At 46.6% G+C, this 20,884-nt stretch overlaps 1 protein-coding gene across 1 annotated transcript in view; it reads left to right on the top strand.

The window, feature by feature from the left end:
* The window catches only part of HAUS5 (HAUS augmin like complex subunit 5), a 264,940-nt gene that overhangs the window by 186,461 nt on the left and 57,595 nt on the right, over positions 1-20,884 (top strand). The window contains exon 17 of the mRNA XM_078655427.1: positions 20,109-20,244. Coding sequence (XP_078511553.1) covers positions 20,109-20,244 — 136 coding nt within the window. The remainder of the gene's footprint in view (positions 1-20,108; positions 20,245-20,884) is intronic.

Raw genomic sequence — 20,884 nt, 5'->3', positions numbered from 1 at the left:
CAGTGCAGGTGAGTGCAGTGCAGTGCAGGTGAGTGCAGTTGAGTGCAGTGCAGGTGAGTGCATTTGAGTGCAGTGCAGGTGAGTGCAGTGCAGTGCTGGTGAGTGCAGTTGAGTGCAGTGCAGGTGAGTGCAGTTGAGTGCAGAGTGGTGTGTATTGACAATGTAAATGACAATGCCATTTATTTATGATTTAAAGAAAATAAATGTCATGAGCAATGCCAATAGCTCTACCTTTAATGATGCCGAGACCATTGCATTGTAAATGCTTGTTTTTCTTTGGTTTTATACGATTATAAAACAATGAACGGGTTTGAAATCTTTGATAGAGCTTAGTCAGTCTTATATATAGAACTTTTAGTCACCCAAATCAAAATGGGAAGTATTGGTCAGACCTTCAAATGATTTGTGAATATTCTACTGGATAATCTACCTCATTTGGCAAGATGGTTAGAAAAGATTATCAAATTATTATCAAGACCATTTCATTAAACGTTTGTGCACCTATTGTTTCATTATAAAAAAAAACACACAACATTGTAAGATAATAGTTTGTTTACGCCACAAAGATTACGTTCTTGGAATGTCCAAGTTGATTCAAAGTGTTTTCAATATCTAAACCAGAAGCCGGTAAATTGTGAATATAGAGGTTATTGGACACACTTCTTTCAGGAATTGGGCTCACGTGTTCATCATCTAATACAATTGTCTGACAAACTAGTACTGCTTTGGTATTCTTCCGAATTAAATGTGAAAAGATATATTTGCCAGTAGAAATGATTAGCAAAAAAGGCTTCATGTGCATGACCCACATAAGGACTGTCTCTACTGCCTCTACTCTCAGCACAAGTTAAAGGAATGTAAAGTTTGCCTCACTTTTTCATCAAAAAGCTTGAAACAGGGAGGGGGAGGCTTCTTCTGTGGCTTCAAAAAAAGCCAAGACATAGAAACCTCCATCTTTGGAGGAAGACTGTGATAACTCTGCTAGGTCTCACAAAAGAGAAAGGTTCCATGACCAAGGGACCTCCGAGTAAGGCGCTTAAAACTTCCCACCATAGGTTGGCCAAGGAAGCTTTGTAAAAGGAAGAAAAAAAAGACCAATCTCCTTAGATGCTGCTTCATCTGAGCCCAGCACAGCAGCTAACAGGGCTGGGGATGGCACAACACTGATCTTAGAGCACCGTCGCGGTCAACAGAATTATCGTCGACAATAACAATGGTTATTATCATCTAGACGATAACATCTTCGACCTTCACTGCAATAACTCCCTCGACGAGAATGTCATTGTCAATGAAGACTCTGTTGAAGACCACGACTACCTCACCGATGAGGGATGTAACAATACTAAAAACCTCAAGGCAACCACAGACTTTCATGCCTACGGCCATCACCTCTACAAAGTCGACAATTAAAATTGCAAAAATGTTGTTACTGCCTGAACTAACTTCCCCCCTGCAAGGTCTCTTCTCTTACCCTATGTCATCTGCCCGACCTAGAGGAGTCAGACTGTGAGGGCTCTTTTGGAGCAGCTCACAGCTCTTCAGAGCTCCAAGGTATATATCGGGACAATGAGGAAGAAAATCAGTATGGACATTACTATAATCACCATGCAAAACAGACGCATTTTGATCAACATTATCAGTACTATACTGACCCACCTTCCAGACAGGGTGACATTCAAGTGCCTATGTCACATTTTCGAGATATGCAGGCCATGCTACAAGACTATTGTAAAAGGTTTCCGGAACCTCCACAGGAGCAGCCAGTGTTTTCACCTCAGCCTACCTGTTCTACAACTCCAATGCTTATCCCTCTATTTAAATCATCTAGTGCTTCCAACAAAGCAGCGCCCCCAAGAGAAGACCCATCGTCATCAGATGAAGATAGAAAATGCGTAGTTCTGGACCCTCTACAAAGCAAGGCCCTCGACAGAAGGACCCACCCAGAGACGAGACACCAGTCACAAACAGGGACTTCACTCAGGTGCTGGCTATCTCCACTTCTTCTCATCCTGTGGGTGCGAACATTACCAACTACCTCCATCAATGGTGGTAAATAACTTCAGAAAGATGGGCATTGGAACTAGTCACCTATGGCCATACCCAGGAGTTTATCAAGAGACCGCCAATCTACCAAGGGACGCGCACCCCCTCATTTTCACTTACTCAAAAAAGAAGGCCTCCTCATTCTTGCCAAGGGAGCAATCGAAAAAGTTCCTTTTTTTCCCAGAAGGGCATGGCTTTCTACTCCTGTTTTTTCCTCAGCAAAAAGAAACCAGGGGAATGGAGAACAATCCTAGACCTCAGGAAGTTAAACACATTTTTGCCTAAGCTATTCTTACACATGGTCACTCTTGCCGACATATGGCAATTCGAACACCATAGAGACTACATGACAAGTTTGGACTTACAGGATGCACATTTCCACATCCACATCCCAAACACTACAAATCTTCTCTTCACTGTAGCCGGCACCGATTAGTTCACAGGCCTCTAATTCGGCCTCCAGTCAGCTGCCTGCATCATCTGATAGAGACTACTAGCTTCAGATTCCTTAACGTAGAATTATCCCCAGGTGTGAGACTGGATCCGGAGAACTTTTTGCCACAGCATCCCTGCGCGCTGGGGGGACAGCACCACGTGACTCTGCTGTGACGTCAGCGCGGATACATAAGTCCCACCCCGGCACTCCTACTCCAGTTTTTTCATTTTTCCGCGTGCAACGCAGATCCAGATTGTGTCCTGGCCTGTATTCGGGCCTTCTATTCTTTTACACGCTTTGGCGTTAAGTGGAACAGTGTGCGAATGCCTTCATGCTTCTCGACGTGTACCTCCTGTGCACGTCCCATGTCGGCGACGGACCCGCACCCAACTTCATGTGGTGCCTGGGTGAGTACTACGACTCGGAGAGCTGCAACGCCTGCCAGCAACTTAAGCCTAAGTCACGGCGGGAGCGCCGGATGAAGTTGCTGTCGGCATGCTTGTCCAGATCAGTGTCGTCCCAGCGTCTGTCCCCTACCTCGGAAGCAAGGAACCTTTGGTTTCGTCTGCGGCAAGTCTTTCGCCGCAGCGTGGCTCGCCGGCTGGTAGGTCCTTTAGTTTGTCTCGGAGGCCTTGTTCTCTTTTTGCGGTGGCCGCCTGCTTCCTTCGGGACATGCGCCCCCGCCTGTCGCATTCCTACCCGCAGTTTCCCAGCGCAGAGGCAACTAGGGCCCAAATGACAGCCTATGTGGCTGCGCTGCAGGCTTCTTTGGCCCTTCCTCCACCTCCTGAGACGTCCGCGGAACCCTTGCCTCGCGTGGGGCCTTCCGCAGAGTCAACGGTGGCTCCAGTGCCGGACTTTCCGGCTCCAGGTCGTAGGAGAGTCGTGCTGTCGAGATGCGGTCCTTCGGGGCTCCCCTCTTCGCCGCCTGGCGTTCTTGCCTCGCCGCAAATCCCTACGGGTCTCCCTGTGGCTTCGCAGGAGACCGTCATGACTCTGGGATTGCCCCCGAGTCCTACCCGGTCCTCTGAGCAGGCAACTGCCTCACCAGAGGCCGAGCCAGCGCCATTTCAGTCCAGGAGCCTTCCTCCCCGGCTCCGGTGGAGTCATGAGTGGAGGCAGGGACCTGGGGTGCTTTCCCAAGTCCCCCTCGATCCTCAGGACGGGTGGCTGCCCCACCTGAGGCCGAGCCGGTGCCTTTTCGGCACCCCTCCATCGCCGTTCTGGCACCGACCCCGTCTCACCCTCGTGGACAGCACGTGGTGGCAGGAGTTGGCCCGGTGCCACGAGTGCCCACTCCAGCGCCGATTGACGTTGATTTGGCACCGGTGGCGGACTCCAGGAAGCCGCGCCGGCGTCAGGTTCTGGAGCCATCCCCTGAGGTCCCTTCTTCTCCAGAGGTCGGCCCTCTGTTGGTGTGTTCCTCCCTGGAGACAGGGCGCCATATTGTTGCTTTTTCACCGGCATCTTCCAGGGAGGGTTCTTCGCTGTCCCCACGGCCTAAATCCTCGAACCCTTCTTTCTGTGGCTCGCGGATGGGTTTTCTCCCGGCCTCTCCGCCTCCTGGGGCTCCTCAAGTTACCCATTCACCTGTGGACCCCCCACTATTCCAGGGCTGGCCGCTTCCCCCTAACTTGGGGACAGGCGGCTCAGCCTGCGGCCGTCGACCACGGAGGGACTACTTTCTCCTCCGTTGCCTTTGTTCGGGCCATTTCCACAGCCGCTGGTATTCTACGGATGGGTGAACCTGTTACTCAGTTTCCTGCGTACAACCTTTTGGAAGTTCTCCACAAGGGCTCTGGTGGACGGGAGTTGTTCCTTCCCTTTGAAGCGTCACTCCACAATTCTCTTATGGGGGCTTGAGGGCGCCCTGCCACGGTTGATCTGGTGCCTCAGGCACTCCTGCTTTGTCTCCGCCCTGCTCCCCAGGACCCTGTCTGTATTCTTTCCACCCCTGTACTCAAGGCGCTCTTCTGCGGAATGCCTTTCCGTGTTCGCCTGTGGTTTTGTTTCCTCCGTCTCTGGAGGCCCGGTGGTTGGACGCATGGGGGCGTACTGCCTTTGCATCTTCTAGCGCTGCCTTGCGGGCGCTTAATACTTTGTGTGTATTGACCAGGGCTACTTCCAGTCTGTGGGACTCTGTGGAGTCCCTTCTTTCTCATGTCTCTTTTGAGGGTGCCCATGCTGACCTACGGAGCCATTTGATGGATGGCAGGGAGTTGGCCGCATTTATTCTTCATGCGCCCTTGGATGTTGCCCATGTTCTCGGCCGTGCTATGGCAATTTCTCCGTCGCCATGCCTGGCTACGTGATGCTGTTTTTCCTGAAAATATCAGGGAACGCTTGGTTGATCTATCCTTTGACGGAGTCCTTTTGTTTAACACTCATGCAGACTTCGCCATTCAGCGTCTTCTTGCGGGGCTCTATCTTCCTCCTCAGTAGTGGTTTTGTTGATCCTCCGGGTCTTAGTGGGAGGTGTTATTCCACTGCTCCTGGAATCTGGTGTTGGGGTTAACGTTACACTTTCTGTGAGGGATACTGTGCCCTCGAGGTCCTGGGTTGGCCTACCTCTTCAGTTGGCTGCTGGTTCAGCCCCCTTTTGGCAAGAGTGTTCTTTTTGGCTGCTTACTAAGCCATCTGTGGTTTCTGCCGCAGATTTTCAAATGTGTTCTCTGATACAGTATTTTCTTCCCAAAGAGTGGTTCCCATACTTCTTGGGCCGTGTCCTACCCGATGTGGGGTATTTATAGCTATTGGCTAGCCCTGTCTTACACTGGGAAGGTGTGGACTCCCTTTTGCGGGTTCTTTGCCCTTCCTGGTGTTGCTGTATGCCGCTGGTGCGTTTTCTTGGGCAGCTGCGGCGTTGTGCTATGGTGCTATGGTGTTTTTGCCCTTTGTCTGCTGTTTGGCCTGGTCTCCAGAGGGGGTATTTCTTGTGTTGATGACTTGTTCCGTCCTACTTGTTTCTCCTCTTGTTTTCCGGCTGTTTGCTTGTTGGCACCCAGCTGTGCCAGCCTGGACGTTGTGGTCTGGACGTTTAGTTTAGTGGCGCTTGTCGGCGTCCAGCTGCGCACGCCGGTTCTTCTGGTCCACACCAGGGACCTTGGAGTGAGGCATATGGCGCCCCTGCTTCTGGTTTTTCAGGAGCCTTATGGGACTATGTTTTTTCTCTTCCACCCGCCTTATCACTGAGGCGCTGTTCTGTCTGGCCTTTTCATGTCCAGCTGTGATGAGTTTGGCCGCCCTCTTCACTGGGTGTGTTCCAGGTGGAGGGCTCTTGCCCTCGTTTCTGCTCTTCTCCTTGGAGTCTTCCTCGGTACTCCCCTGCCTGTACCGGGGGCTTTCGGTGGAGGTCCCTGGTACATTGGCTGCTGGCCTCCTTTCGCATTGCCTGTGCCTGGGGCTTCCGTCGGAGGTCCCTGGTACATTGGCTGCTGACCTCCTTTTCTATTGCCTGTACCTGGGGCTTCCGATGGAGGTCACTGGTACATTGGCTGATGGCCTCCTTTCGTATTGCCCTTCCTTCTCCTGTTTGGTGAGGGCGGGGCTGCCGCTTGTCGCTGTGACACATCCCCTGTGGGGCAGTGTTCTCCGCGACACTGAGGTTCTAGTCTGTTTGGGGGAGGGGGGGTCGGCCTTCCCTGTCCCTGTGGCTCAACCCTGTTGGGGAGGACTGGCTTTTTTCCCTGTCCCGACGATTTGTTCCCTGGGTATGCCTGAGCTGGGGAGGTCCTCTCGCAGACCCTCCTTCCGCTTGGGTATGGCTAGGGTATCTATTCTACGTTAATGAAACTGCGGCTAGTAGTCTCTATCAGATTTACGAGTTACTTACCTTCGGTAACGATGTATCTGGTAGAGACGATTCTAGCCGCAGATTCCTTTACGACCCACCCTTCCTCCCCGTTCTGCGAGGGCCTTCTTGGTCGTCTTCACTCACCTACCTCCGGGAGGTTGTCTTTTGCGAGTGCCTTTTCTTACTCCCTCCTTTGGGGGATGCTCGCCATGTGGTTGCTCCATTCTGGACTTTTATAGGCACTTCTGCACCTCTGCACCCTGGTCTCCAGCGTGGGGATTGCTTGTGCTTCTTCTTCCCTTTGTTACTTGCACTTTTGTCTTTGGCAGTCCTTGGGGTTGAGGTGCCTTGGCTGGTTTCGACTTTGGCTTTCGGGAGACTTTCTCCCTGCTGGTATTGTCTGAGGTTGAATGGTCGTTGCTCTCCGTTCTGACCTTGGTGTCCCTTTCTGTTCTGAGCGGTGGCTGCAGACTTCTTGGTCTGCTGTGTATTTTTCACATGCTTCTGCCCCGTGGAGGCTGTTTTATTTGTTTGCAGGATTGCTTTCCAGTAGCGGTGCCCTGTTCTTTCATTCCAGATCTTGGTTCCTCAGTACCTGGCTCTATTCTGGATGGTGTTGTTCCTCACCATTTTGTTTCCTTCCCTTCTGTTTAGTGGGGTTTTTCGCACACTGTTCCAGTATTCTCACAGTTTTGTTAGTGATGGCTCCTCGTTGTGGCGTGGAAAAGTTCTCCGGAGAAAACTGGCGTAGGCGTGCCAGGGTGGGACTTATGTATCCTCGCTGACATCAGACGCGGATGATGTCAGGGTGGAGTCATGTGGTGCCGTCCCCCGGCGTGCAGGAATGCTGTGGCAAAGTTTTCTGGATCCAGTCTCACCCCTGGGGATAATTCTACGTTAAGGAATCTGCGGCTAGAATCGTCTCTACCAGATACATCGTTACCGAAGGTAAGTAACTCGTACTTCAGCAAATGTCTTGCCCCAGGAGCAGCCACTTTCAGGAAGGAAGGCATTAGGTATTCCCATACCTGGATAACTGGATGCTAAATACCCCAACACCATTGTAAGCACCCAAAGCTACAAAGGCTTTCCTCGCATTGTTTCGCAAACTGGGTCTCACCATGATTCATCAGAAGTCATCAACTATTCCAGCGCAGAGGATAATGTTTCTAGTTTCCAACCTGGATACAATCCAAATCAAAGCCTTTCTCTCCCAGGACAGACAACAAAGGCTAAAAATCTAGCTATCAAACTCTTCAGAAAAAAGTTATTTTCAGTTCAACTGTGCAAGTCAATGCTGGGCATAATGTCCTCTGCAATCAATCTAGTCCCTCTCTCACGCCTGAAAATGAGATCATTACAAGAGGATCTACAAAGATGGTGGAGTCAGACAGAAGGGTCTTAGCGCCTTGATGCCCATGGGCTTAGTTCGCGCTTTATAAATCCCTAATTTATTCATTCATTCAAGGGTCATTCAAGGACCTGATGAGCATCACCCCAAGGATGGTGGAAACACCAGCGTGGTGGTCTCGGATCTCCCATCTTTCAAAGGGTCTCACGTTTTTCCCCGCTAATACTCGACTTCGTCATAACTATGGACGTCTCTCTAGTCCCTAGGGTGCTGCGGCAGTCATCTGCAGGACTTGAAAATTTAAGGGAAGTGTTCTGTGCTTTTGAAGGCCATGTATATCAACCGCCTGGAGCTCAAAGCCATCTTTCTCACCCTACAAGCATTCCTACCAAGGATAGCAGGATCTTCGGTGCTGGTGCATACAAACAATGCGACCAGCATGCACAATGTAAACAAGTAAACAAACAATCAATATCACTAATGCTCTCCCAAGAAGCCCAAGAGCTTTGGAGCTGGCTACCATCTCACAAGATCTCTCTGAGGGACGAATATGTACCCGGAACATATAAAATGTGGTGGGACAAGTGTAACAAAATTCCACTTTCATATAGCCTCCACCTATTCTTTAATTTAAGGCTTTCTTTCTCTGCGTAGTGAACCCCATAGTCTGCATCTCAGTAGTGTGATTACTATTTTTATGTATCGTATTACATTTTAGTGTGATGAAAGTGCTTCTCATAAAAGAAAAGCACTGTGCTAGACAATCTGTTTATTACACCTATTGTTTGATAGGTTGAGCTCTGAGTCTCTACTTCCCACATTACCTCCCAGACACACCTTGGACTACTTGCCCTTGCTACCTTGAGAGTCGAACGCAGTAGGGGCATACTTGATCCAGTTTGCAGTGCCATAATAGGACAGACCCCAGAATTCAATTGACAAATTGCCCTACCCACCATGGGTGAGTCCCTGCTTGAACTGTGGCCTCCTCACACAAGTTCAGGCAGCTTCCTCATTTAAATCCTCTCAATCTTTTGGAGCTAACACTTCTACAGAAGAATGAACGAAGAACTGGGTAAGGACTGTCTGTGCATTTCAAAGGGACCCTCTGTCATTTATCCACCACACCCTAAAGTGTAGTCACTACAAAGTACCTCGGAAATGATTTGGTGAAGTTTTCTGTTCTCATGACTCTCTGGCAGGCATGCGCCATCATCCATCTTAGATTCCACGGGTTTGCTCAAACTCAAAATGCATTCTTGGGCTCCCGCAGTCATATCCTACACACATTTCCTGTTGCACATAACAGTAACTATAGCAACGCCATCCATGTGCTACATGGATTGACCAATGGACTTGGTTGCAGTGGACTGCCAGACCAGTTGAAAACTGGAGTAGCTAGTAGGCAAATCTCCCTGCCAGGTGACATGTGAAAAGGGCTATGCTTTCACTATAATGTGTTGCTTCCGTGTCCGTTCCACACATCCTAGTAAAATGATGGTAGTTTCATTAAGAAAAGAAGTGCACATGTAGTTCCCATGCAGGCCACACAGCTAAACTCAGGGTTGCATTACATGTAATGCAAGAAAAAGGCACAGGTATACATAATTAATGTATGCAGGATATTTGACCTGCTTATGCACAAGTGTAGCACGCAGGGATTATGTCACACAGAACCATTACCTGGCATCCAAATCCCACCAACCTTAAAGTGCAAAGTGCTAGCATTTAACTAACTTCTAAAGTGCTTAGGAGGAAATGCAGCAAGTAATAAATCTTAAACAGTTCATAGAAAACAAATCCTGTGCCTGCAACCACGACAAACGTATTAGATAAAATAAAGAAGATATGTCTACCAAGCTATGAACTATTTACATAACTACGGCACCAAATACATTCTGTGCAAAAACGTGCAATACCCATATTATCAACAACCAATATCCAGGTCTAAAAAATGCCTCAAACTACTATAAAACATTTGGTAGCTTAAGATGTAAAGTGCTTTAAGTATGCAGCTATCTGATTGCATAAGCCTTCCAGCCATAACATAAGGGGACTTCATCAGCTATTAGACAGACTGTACAGTAATTTATCCAATCTGAAAGGGCCCCCCAGATTGTCTTACCCTTCCGCCTGACCTTCCTTCTTTACGCTCACCGAGCGCTGTCTCCAAATAAAAAAATGAAAGGAAACGCCCTTTCTGAGAGGGGGGTTGATGGTTGAGCCAGGCAGAGGGGGATGCAGAGACAATATACTGCCATAGCAATGAATAGTAAAGACTCTTACCCTCCCCCTTCCAAAAGAGTCAGCTTAACCTTGCAACCCCAAAAGCATTATTTGAGGGGTCAATACCAAATTCATGTTTAGAAGATCTTCCAAAAATTTGGACAACTCTACCTAAGTGAGTCTAGCTGTGGGCATATACAAAACATGTAGATCAAATCCGCTTCACGGGCTCGACAGCGTGGCCATGTATCCAATCTGTCATCCCATTTAACAATCTTCACAGGACTAAAGTATAGATCAAAAATTGTTTTGTAGTGCTGAGCCTGTAGTTCTGAAAGGCAGAGTACTGTGCGGATGAGCTCCAGGGACTGGTAAAAACTGATGTCATTGGAGTCCAGTCTCTGCTGCCTCTTGCTGTTATGTTTATCAAGGTCATCCAATATAGGAGTGCACAAGATTATGTAAATCAAACTGATCATCCATTACTTAGACCCTAACAAACTATTCTGGAGCGATACCTTACAAAATCCAACAAGACTCCTGGTTTTCTTTTGCATAAAATCATGAATTTGCAAATATTTTTTTAAATCCCTGCGACTCTGGTCAAACTAACCCAGAACCCCTTGAATGATGCTAGGCTCGGTCCTTGGAGGAAATCCCCCAATTTTAAATGCTCCTCCCTCCTCCGCAAGTAGGGATCCTGAAATAAGTCTGTCAGTAGCTGATTCCTCTGTACTGGACTATACCAATTCAATCTCCGTAGTCCTGCCTTCTTCCGGAAGGCAGCCCAATTCTTAAAAGCAACCCCTTAGCACCTTGAACCAATTTTTACATTTTTTCTATTGTAACTGGGTTCCATCAACCTTCGCAAGCACCCCTTTGCATCCGAACCGATTTGCAACTTCTAGATTGAAGGTACACCCTCTATGGGCCTTGCCCCCTATCATTCCTCCCTATGAGGGGTCTCATATACTGGACCCTCCCCACCCCGCGCCACCAAACTAGGTAAAATCAGATACCCGATTGACCTCCTTGTTTTACAGTATGACCATATACATTTTTTGAGACCAAAACATCTATTGCTTTAAACCACGAGTTTTCAAACTCTTGACAGAATAGCATGGAGTAAATATAACACCTTCGGCAGTAATATCGTTTTCACAATATTGCACCAACCCACTATGGGTAGTGTTAGGTTATTCCATCTCCCAAAGTCCTGCTTTGCTTTCCCAGTTATCGGAGCAATATTAGTCTTAACCAACTGGTCATATTTTGCATTGATACTAATACCTAGATATACCGCCTGCTCAACCACCCGCGAATCGTGAATGGTAATTAGCCGCTCACCACCAATTGCATATTATAAGTATTAAGCGAGTAACCAGAAACCTAGCCGAACTTGGCGACTTCCTCCTCCACTACCAACATGGCTGCACCCGGATTTGCAGTCACAACTGCAATATCAGCGTAGGCTAAGATTTTCATCTCTCAGCCATAACGTCCTACTGGCGATATGGCTGCATTGGCCCCTAGCCTGCAGATGAAGGGATCAATATATAGCTCAAAAAGCAGGGGAGAGCAGGAGCGCCCCAGCCTTGTTCCTCTCCAAATATTGATTTGCCTAGTAGATTGCCTGCACTGCCTTAATATAGCGCATTCCTAATCCAAACAAGCCCTTGAGTTTCCATAGATAGTCCCAAGTGACCCTGTTGATTGCTTTTGTAGCATCCAACAGGGCCACTGCCATGGGCTTTTTTGAAAAACCAACTGCGTCATTATTACCACCCAATGGATATGGTCAGTGGTATCCTTCCTGGGGATAAAGCCATGCTGGTTGGTAGAAACCATTTTAGTGATGATGTGGCCAAGCCGAGCGGCTAAGATTTTAGAGTATACCTTTGCATTGCTATTTATTAGGTGTATTCGTTGGTATGATCCTAGATCACAGGAGGGCCTTTCCTTTCTTTAGTTAGTGGGAGACCAAGACTACAGGCCCTTTGTCCCTTCTGTACTTGGAGAAAGAGATCTGGAATTAAAGCAGCACATAAGACCTTATAGAATTCTTATGGGATTTGATCAGTCCCCAGGGTCTTCTCCGAGAGTAGTTGTTGTAAAGCTGTTTGAATATCCTCAGTGGAAAAATAAACGCCTAGGTTGTCGGAGCCAAAAATTGTTCAATATTCTCCAGGCCACCTGAAGACTTTACATAGTATCCCAAAAACATTTCCTAGATACCATCATAATACGATAATCGACTGCTGCCTATATCTCTAATTTCCCTGATATAACCTGCAGCCACCCTCTTGTACGCAGTCTGTTTAACAGTGATTTCAATAATCACAGTCTTGAGACTGCCATTTGCTGTTGGGCCATAGTAGGGTCAGTCCCCTCCGTTACTGCTGTGACATGCAGAGCCTCCACATTGATACGGTTCTGCTAGAGTTCTTTGATAAGCAGCTGACCCGGCTTCTGTCGATTCAGACTAAATCTAAGGCTTTATTCCCCTACCGTTGCCCTAAAGGCATCCCAGACTACCCCAGGTGGAACACTGCCTCTATTCAAACTTATGAACTCACGAATCCATGCATTCATTTGATCGATAGACGTCGGATCCAACCGAAGGCTTCTATCAAAGAACCAGTTCAGGGTGCTTCTAATAAGATCTTCCAGGGTGAGTTCCACTACCAGTGGGCTATGATCAGACATTAGCCAGGATGTATCTCTGCATGAGCCCCTTAAATTAGTCTTGATCAGTTGGATTACTTCTATTTAACGCTAAAGAGCCATGAGGGACAGATAATACGTAAAACCTGGATCTGGCGTTCTGACTTTCAGTCACACATCTACCAGGCCTAAATCTTATTCTAAACAGCAGTTGGTTCTAAAGACACACAGTTTTCGACCTGCAGAGGTACCGGTTTTCATCTCCAGCGGTGCCCTCAAATCCACCAAAGTTCATATCTCCACATAAAATATGCGGAACAGGCCATAATGCTAATTCCACCTCTAAAAAATCCAGGATACCTGGGTTGTCTGGAACTGTAGGGTCATACAATGAACATAAGGTGATAAACCCCATATTATATTTGCATTCTGATATCACCCATCTTCTGTGTCTGTTTAAATTGTGTCTGAAATCACATACTTCGTATGGGGATAGCAATACTCCCTAGTTTTCGTGTCCTGTGCGGTGCTTGCTACCAACATTAAACCTAGTGTTTTCTACCAGGAATCCTCGTCAATAGCCAAGGACCCCGGAACATGTTAAAAAATATATATGAAAACATATATATGTACTTCAATATATATAATATTATAAGAAATGCAGCCTAATAATAAAAAATCAAAACCTAATCAATACACTTGATTTCCACTTTTGCACCGAAGATAGAAAGAAAAGATGACCAGGATAAACCCGACAACTCTTTAATGAACAGTAGAGAGATGTGCTGCAAAACAGAAAGCATTGTTAGCCCATAGGCTGCATTGAGAACTTTACATCATAGAAAATGAAAGCAATTGCAAGCATAAACTGGCACTGTGCCTTTAAGGCAGCCATGACCCCCAGCTTCCCATCTTGCCTCAGGAGTGACAATTAGGTCTCAAGCGATCTGACTTTGGCTCCTGGCCAGGCAGTCCATCTGCCAGGAGAGCAAAACACTCAAGTGATCTAAGTTGTCACTTCGAAGATCAGCAAGACTGGGTTCTGCATAACGAAATGGTGGCAGACATTTTCCAACAATGGGGTCAGCCAAGCATTGATCTCTTTGCAGGCAACACAAACAAAAAATGCCACAACTTTGCATCAAGGTTTAACCGGCCAGGGTTGAAAGGGAATGCCCTTTTGATCAACTGGCCAGGAGACTTTGTGTACGCTTTTCCTCCTCTTCCTCTCATCCAGAAAGCCATAACTAAGCTCTCCCACTCCAGAGCGAGGATGATACAGATAGCACCAGACAGGCCACCATAGTGGTCGTACCCGGACCTTGTACATCTCTCGGAGTGTCCATACAGGAGGCTTCTGTGCAGACCAGACCTGCTGTCTAAGATAAACGAGAACATCCACTACCCCAACCGTCCCTTGCTGAGCTTAGCAGCATGGCTCCTGAGGTCCTCCAGTATGGACACCTAGGTCTTTCTCAAGACAGCATAAACATCTTGAGAGAGTCTAGAAGGCACTCGTATGCTTTTAAATGTAAAAGGTTCCATGTTTGATGTGTACAAAATGGTTTCCAACCTACCTAAGAGCAAGAAGAGGTAATTTTACCTTCTTCCTACACTTGGACAGGTTGGATTTTAAATTAGCTTCCATAAAGGTACACCTTGCCACCATTACGGCCTACAGAAAGTCTCCTGCTCAAACTTCTTTCTTTCAGGTTCAGATGGTTCAGGATTTCCTACAGGGGTTAAAGAAAGTTACCTGACGCCCCCCACCCCCCCCACCCCCCCCCCCCCGTCTGTCCTCCTTCGCCTCCCTGGGAGCTAAACTGGGCCCTTTCCAAGCTCATGGGTCCCCCGCCTTTGAACCAATTCACAAAGCGACCCTTCCACACCTTACATGGAAAGCCGATTTTTAGTGGCAATCATTTCAGCTCGTAGGATGAGCGAGATTCAGGCGCCCTGTTCTAAGGAACTTTACACTGTTTTTTCACAACAGAGCGGTCCTGAGAACCCACCTCTTCCTCACTCCATCCCTCCCTCCTTCCTTCCGAATGTGATGTTGTATTTTCATGTTAATCAAACCATCTCACTGCCTACTTTCTTTCCCAATCCCTCTACACCAGTTGAGAGGTCTTCCATTCCTTAGATCCAAAAAGAGTTATAAGATTCTATTTAGACAGGTCCAAGGCTATTAGACAGTCTGATTACTTGTTTATAAACTATGGTTCCATCAGAACAGGGTTCCCAGCCTCAAAGCGTTTCATCTCCAGATGGATAGTGCCATGTATCAAACTGACTAACCAATTGGCAAATCCCCTTTGTCTTCTCCCAAGGCTCATTCCACTACGGCAAAGGCAGCTACGTCTGCTTTCTTGCAGAATGTACCTATTGTAGAGATCTGCAAAGCGGCCACTTGGAAGTCGGTACATACGTTCACGAGACATTGTCTCAACTCTGATACTAGAGCAGACACTCAAGTAGGTCAGGCCTCCTTGAGTTTATTTCAATGCTAAAGCCATTTGATGTTCTTTTCAATGCTAATGTCATTTGCGATTGACATTTGCCCGCAGGAGTATAGAATTGGCTTGCTATTCGATTCAGTGCTTGTGACTATTGATGAAGATCCCCTGGAAGAGAAGGATAATTTACTTACCTGGTATCCTCATCAAAGTCCTAAGCAACCCACCCTCCTCCGCGGCAAATGAGCTAATATTACTATTATTATGTCATCTCTTTGTGCCCTGAACTTCGGGTCGCCACAAAGAACAACTGACCTAACTTTCACCCCAGAGGCATGATGGGAAGATGGGGGTCATGGCTGCCTTAAAGGCACAGTGCCTTCTGTATGCTTGCAATTGCTTTTATTTTCTATGCTGCTAAATTTTCAATGCAGCCTATCAGCTAATAATGCTTTCTGTTTTGCAGGACAGCTCTCTACTGTTCATTAAAGAGTTGTCGGATTTATCCTTGTCCTCTTTTCTTTCTATCTTTGGTGCAAAAGTGAATTCAAGTGCATTGGTTAGCTTTTGATTTTTTTATCTTTACGCTGCATTGTTTATAATATATTTTATTTTATATTGTGTGTATATATATATATATAGTGTGTGTGTATATAGTGTATATGTATATGTGTATATATATATATATATATTTTAAATATATTCTGGGGTCCCCGCGCATGGGCCGGGAATGTTCAGTGCTTATGACTTTGAGGATACCCCTCGAAGAGAACTAGGATTGCAGGTAAGTAACTTATCCTTTCTAGCTGTCTCTTGTTAGCTGTATCAATGTGTGTTTCCTGGAGACAATAAATATCTGCCCTCAGGACTTTCAACTCCTCAATTACCCTTCTTCTTTTACCCCCATCGTTAAGGCAACAGGTGTTTACAGTAGCAATACTTAAAATGAACATGCTAGTTCCAGAACAGCCTAGCGCTGAAAACTGCCCCATAGTAATCTCGATCCTGCCTCATATGCCCTAGTAAGTAGCATATACCATCGAGCTACCTTTCTCAAGAATTTTCTGTATGTCAATTCATCTTCTCTGTTATGCTTGTTTGTTCTCTCCTTTGTTTTCACCGTTACTATCCCCCTACCCCCCTTCTCTGCCATTTCACCTCCTATGACCTACCCAGACCCCCGTGACCCATCCCTTGTCACTCACCCAACCCATCCGCCAACTACCACAATGGTCAATCTGGCAAGCCATAGCCTAGGTGATAGCCCGTTTTTCACCTCTGCAGCCCACCCTCCCCCCAGTGCTCACGGTTTAAACCCAAACCTATCTTTCGGGCAAGATGGCGAACAAGTAACGCTGCAGGCCTTCTCCTCCATGAGCTCCGTACGGATGGTAGGCTGAGAGGTGGGACTGTGGCTCTCCTGTATTGTTGGGGTCATGCGAGGGAGCTCCGGCTTGCTCTCCGGCATCAAGATTATTCACACTGCATGACTCGTACTGGAGATCCAGACTGTGTATCTAACTGATAGGGCTGCTCTCTGTGCGAGTAATGTGGTCCACATTCAGGCGTTTCATAGCGCCCTTAGTCTTTAAAGGAAAGAGGATTAAGCTCCATTTACTAGTGATGGTACTGGGCCTATTGCGCTAACTCAGGATAAGCTGGACAATGGAGCCCTTCCACTAACAAGGGAGACTTGTTCGCCCGCAGGGAGTAGGGCACAAATCTTTCAGGACTGCAGAGTTAAGGGGATAACGACCCCAGAGGGTACAATTCCAGAATTGTAACAAATTGCAATCAGGCAGTACAGGGTGGTGGCTATCCGGACTCCCTTAGTAGCAGAGTGTAAATAATTTGCAATAGAAACACCTAAACCATCAGACATTGCGCAGGAATACCTTACTACCCAATTGTTGGAATTTACAATTCCAGAAATAACCAGACCCTGGACCTTTCTCTGGAGGGAGGGGATACGTTTTACTCCTTCACTTTTGAGTCAGAGTCTACCGCCTCAGCCCAAGATCGAGCAAGGATGAAGATGGTGCCTCCCTGTTTGATTCTAGTGAAAGCAGCTTCTCCATGGCACCGGGGGAGCCACAATGAAACATTGGAAACAGCAAAAGAGGAACCCTTGCCGAGGGCCGGAGAGCCCAGCTTGCTACTAAACAACTGCAAGGTGCGCTAAAGTTTGTGTCTAAATCTTGTGCAGGGATTGGGGAAAACTCTACGCCATAGAGGAAAGAGCAATGATGGTAGAAACTGATGTGGTGTTCCTTATGGGACAGATTGAATCTCTGGAAAGACAGATCTGATATTCTGTGGAAGATCGAAGACTTTGAGGATTGTCCAGAACAATTCCTCCTGGATAAAAGAGGGAGTTGAAGGCAATGATATTAGAGCATTTATGCTGGATCTCCTTAAAGGGGCCTTCCTATAGCTTGCATCCTGGGACTGTTGGACAGAGAGTGCACAGATGTCCTCTTATGAGTGATTTACAACTCCACAAAACCAATTGAATGAATAAATGATTAAAGAAACAAACTAACAAATAAACGGATGAAGCGAGTTATTTAATACAACCAAGGATTGATACCTTACAACCCCCACGGGGAACACAGCGGTGACCTGGGGACGTTCCCTAAGGCAGGGGCACGCTTTGCTTCAGTATTTCCACGTGCACTACGGAGTGCACACCCAGGAGCACGCAACAGAATCAAGATAACAAACAACAGTGTGTGCGAGTGTATGCTTATTTATTAATACATTGCCCAATTTGCCATGTCCCCCTACACTGCATGAGGTATAGGTGAGTCACCCCTACTGCAGGCATTACATTACTAAGGCAGGGTGCTCTATAGCCCTTGTGTGGACATATCTGCATGTGCAGATATGACCCTGCAATATCGGAGCCATTCTTAGATTTTGTAAGTGCACAGGGAAGCCATAGAGAGTAATGGATACTTGTCATTACTAGTGTGAGGCCTCCAAGAATCCCCTAGCTCCTCCAGCCTTCTATAAATCGCAAAGGAACTCCCTTGGAGTGTAGGTACTGCTCCTCCTGCAACCATAGGCACCGAACCGCAGAATCCAGTTCACTGATGCAGCCATCGAACCAAAATTGGGACATAAGCCCCAGAGGATCAAATGTCTCCCCTCCAAGTGAAAAGATTCCAGGATCTACCAGAGCCATGCCACACCAGTATCCCAGGTAATGGCAGCATTCACTGATACGAAGAGTCCAATCCGGACTCCAACTGCCCAAGAAGCAAGCACCCGTCGAAGGATGTCTAGAACCTGAAGACCCACTTAGTGAGTGGCCCAGCTGTCCTGGAATCTCCTCTCCAAGTTGCCTGCTCCTGACCGCGAGGGCATCTTGGTGTGCGCCACCCGGCTGACCTATCTGCTCTGCATATATATAAAAATCAGTGTTATTTTTATACATTGGTCTCTGATTTATTCTCGTGTGCGTGTGTACCATTTATTGTCTCTGTGAGTACAACAAATGCTTAGCACTACCCTCTGATAAGCCTAGCTGCTCTCCCACACTACCACAATTAGAGCGTTAGTATTATCTACTTGGGGCCTCTCTCTGCACAATGTACGTCATTTTAGTGCACTATATAGAGAGCCAGCGTCTTACACTGCCCTGGATCCAGTAAACATAAGAGCAATTCTTGTGCATGGCAATAGATGCCACAGTGCAACTTTGCTTCGACCTCACTCTGTTCCTGGAAGTGATGATCGGAACTGCATATAAGCGCTAACCATGTGAACTGATGTCAGTTTCTGTCTTCCCATGCCTTCAAACATGGATTCTGAGAATCACTTCTCTTTTTCTTCACTCTGTGAATTTTAATCTTCCTGGCGACATATCCCCCTGAACGCTAGGAAAAAAATTAAAGGAAAATGTTACTTCACAGAATCAAGAGAGAGGAGCAGAGCTCCAGATCCGCATCTGAATGTATGGAAAGAAAGGAATGCAGCCTTAGCTCTAGGAGAATGAGCCCCCAGATTTTCTGGAGGCTGCTTCATAGCCACTGCATAGTAGATCTTCATACAGAGGACTGTCCAAAGTGAGATGGTCCACTTCTGCACTGGTTAGATGCTCTTTTCCCCAGAGAACCCCACAAAGAACTGATTGCCCCATGTTCCTTAGTGAGATCGATGTAAAATCTGAATTCACCCTTGATGTCTTTCATCCTCTTTGGATGGTTGAGGTGGTGCAAAGAAGATCAGAAGAGTGATGGCTTTCCTGATGTGAAAAGGCATCAACACCCTTGTTAGGAACACTGCTTGTAACCCATGTTTGTCTGGAAAAAAAGGTGGTATAATGGCAGATGGCATGAGGCGGAGTGATGAGGTTACCAGCCTATCAGGACTTGCCATCAATGCAGAAGGGACCGGTGTGCCACTGAGTCTCAGCTTAGCAGTGTGGCTCCTAAAGACTTAGAATTTAGAAACCTGGAACTTTTCCTTATAGAGGGTAGAAGACTAGCTACACGCAAATACTACACCACAAAGTGGAAGAGGTTTATCTACTCCTGTAACTGGGAACGACTTATGGACCGCAGGACAAGGAATTCTACTATTGCCCAGTATCTCACTTACCTTCTAGATAATAACTTGTCTTCACTTCCCATAAAGTGCTCCTCCCAGCCACAGTGGGCATACACTAGGGGCCATATGGGGAAAAGCTTCTTCAGTACACCAGTCTTCAAAATATTCCAAGAGGAAGCAAAGTGAGGATGTGTCCTAACGGCTAGAGCGGTCGCCCACGAAGCTGGGGATCTGGGTTCGAATCTCGGCAGGGACGCGCAACATCCTGTGATTCTGAACAAATCACTTAATCTCCCCTTGCCTACCAGAAAAATGAATGTGTCAGTCTGTAACATAACTGGTGCTCATTTAAAGTGCTCTGATACCTTTAGGTTGAGTTTGCGCTATATAACCAGCTCCCCTTCCCCCCCCCCAAAAAAAGGTCCACGTCCTCGCGCTTCTGGAGTCTAAATGTTGTACTAATACCACAAAACAAAACCTATCCTTAGATGTAGCTCAAATACTAGATAGTCTTCTTGATCGTCAGAGTTATACTATTACTCATTCAGTAATCTTTGATTAATCTTTTTTTCTTTTTCTTTCCAGGCGGCAGACAAGATGTTTATGCATTTATCTGATCTGAAGGCAGAGCAGATGAGGTTGCAGCAGCAAGTTATGTACTGTACTGAGAAAGTGGACAATCTAAAGCAGCAGATATTGGCCCAGCAGCCAGAGGCACAGGGTAAGGACCCTATGACTAACAACTGTGCAAACAGAGGTTTTTCCAGGAGCTGTGATGGAGTCAAGTGCGTTATGTATAGTGCACTCACGAGCATGTGTTCCCATTCTCCCCAGCATGCATTGTATTGGGTTTGCAAGCTAAGGATGCTCTTTAACTTACAATTTCCATCAGTCTAAAACCAACAGAAGCCCTTCCACTAACACAAACTGCCATATAATTACAACATGAGACTGCCTTCCCCTAACACACAGTCAAGCAGATATAAAGGCGAGTGAGCAAGATACTAGCAGTCTCTTGCTAGCACTTTTAGATCCGAATTCTTAACCTTAAGAAGAAAAGAGTCTCGAAATTATTTGTTTTGGTGTGAAAATAAGCTCTTTAGACACACTAGCACAACTGAAATCAAAAACAGATTAAATCGCACTCTAGTGCTCAAAAGACTTTTATGAAAGTAAATTCCATGTTAAATAATGAGTGATACGATCGAGGCAAACACACTTGTATGACTCTTTCACACTTATACAATAAGGAAGAAAAACATAAAATCAACCAAAAATGTTGAATTACTCTATTTTCAAAAGCAAACTAAACTGCTTGTATGAGACCACAAACTCTTATTTACAGCAAAGAATTGAGTAAC

Source organism: Lissotriton helveticus, chromosome 7, assembly GCF_964261635.1.
Source record: "Lissotriton helveticus chromosome 7, aLisHel1.1, whole genome shotgun sequence".
Classification (NCBI taxonomy): Eukaryota; Metazoa; Chordata; class Amphibia; order Caudata; family Salamandridae; genus Lissotriton; species Lissotriton helveticus.
Note: the sequence above shows the minus strand (reverse complement) of the source record. Positions and strands in the feature narration are given on the sequence as shown.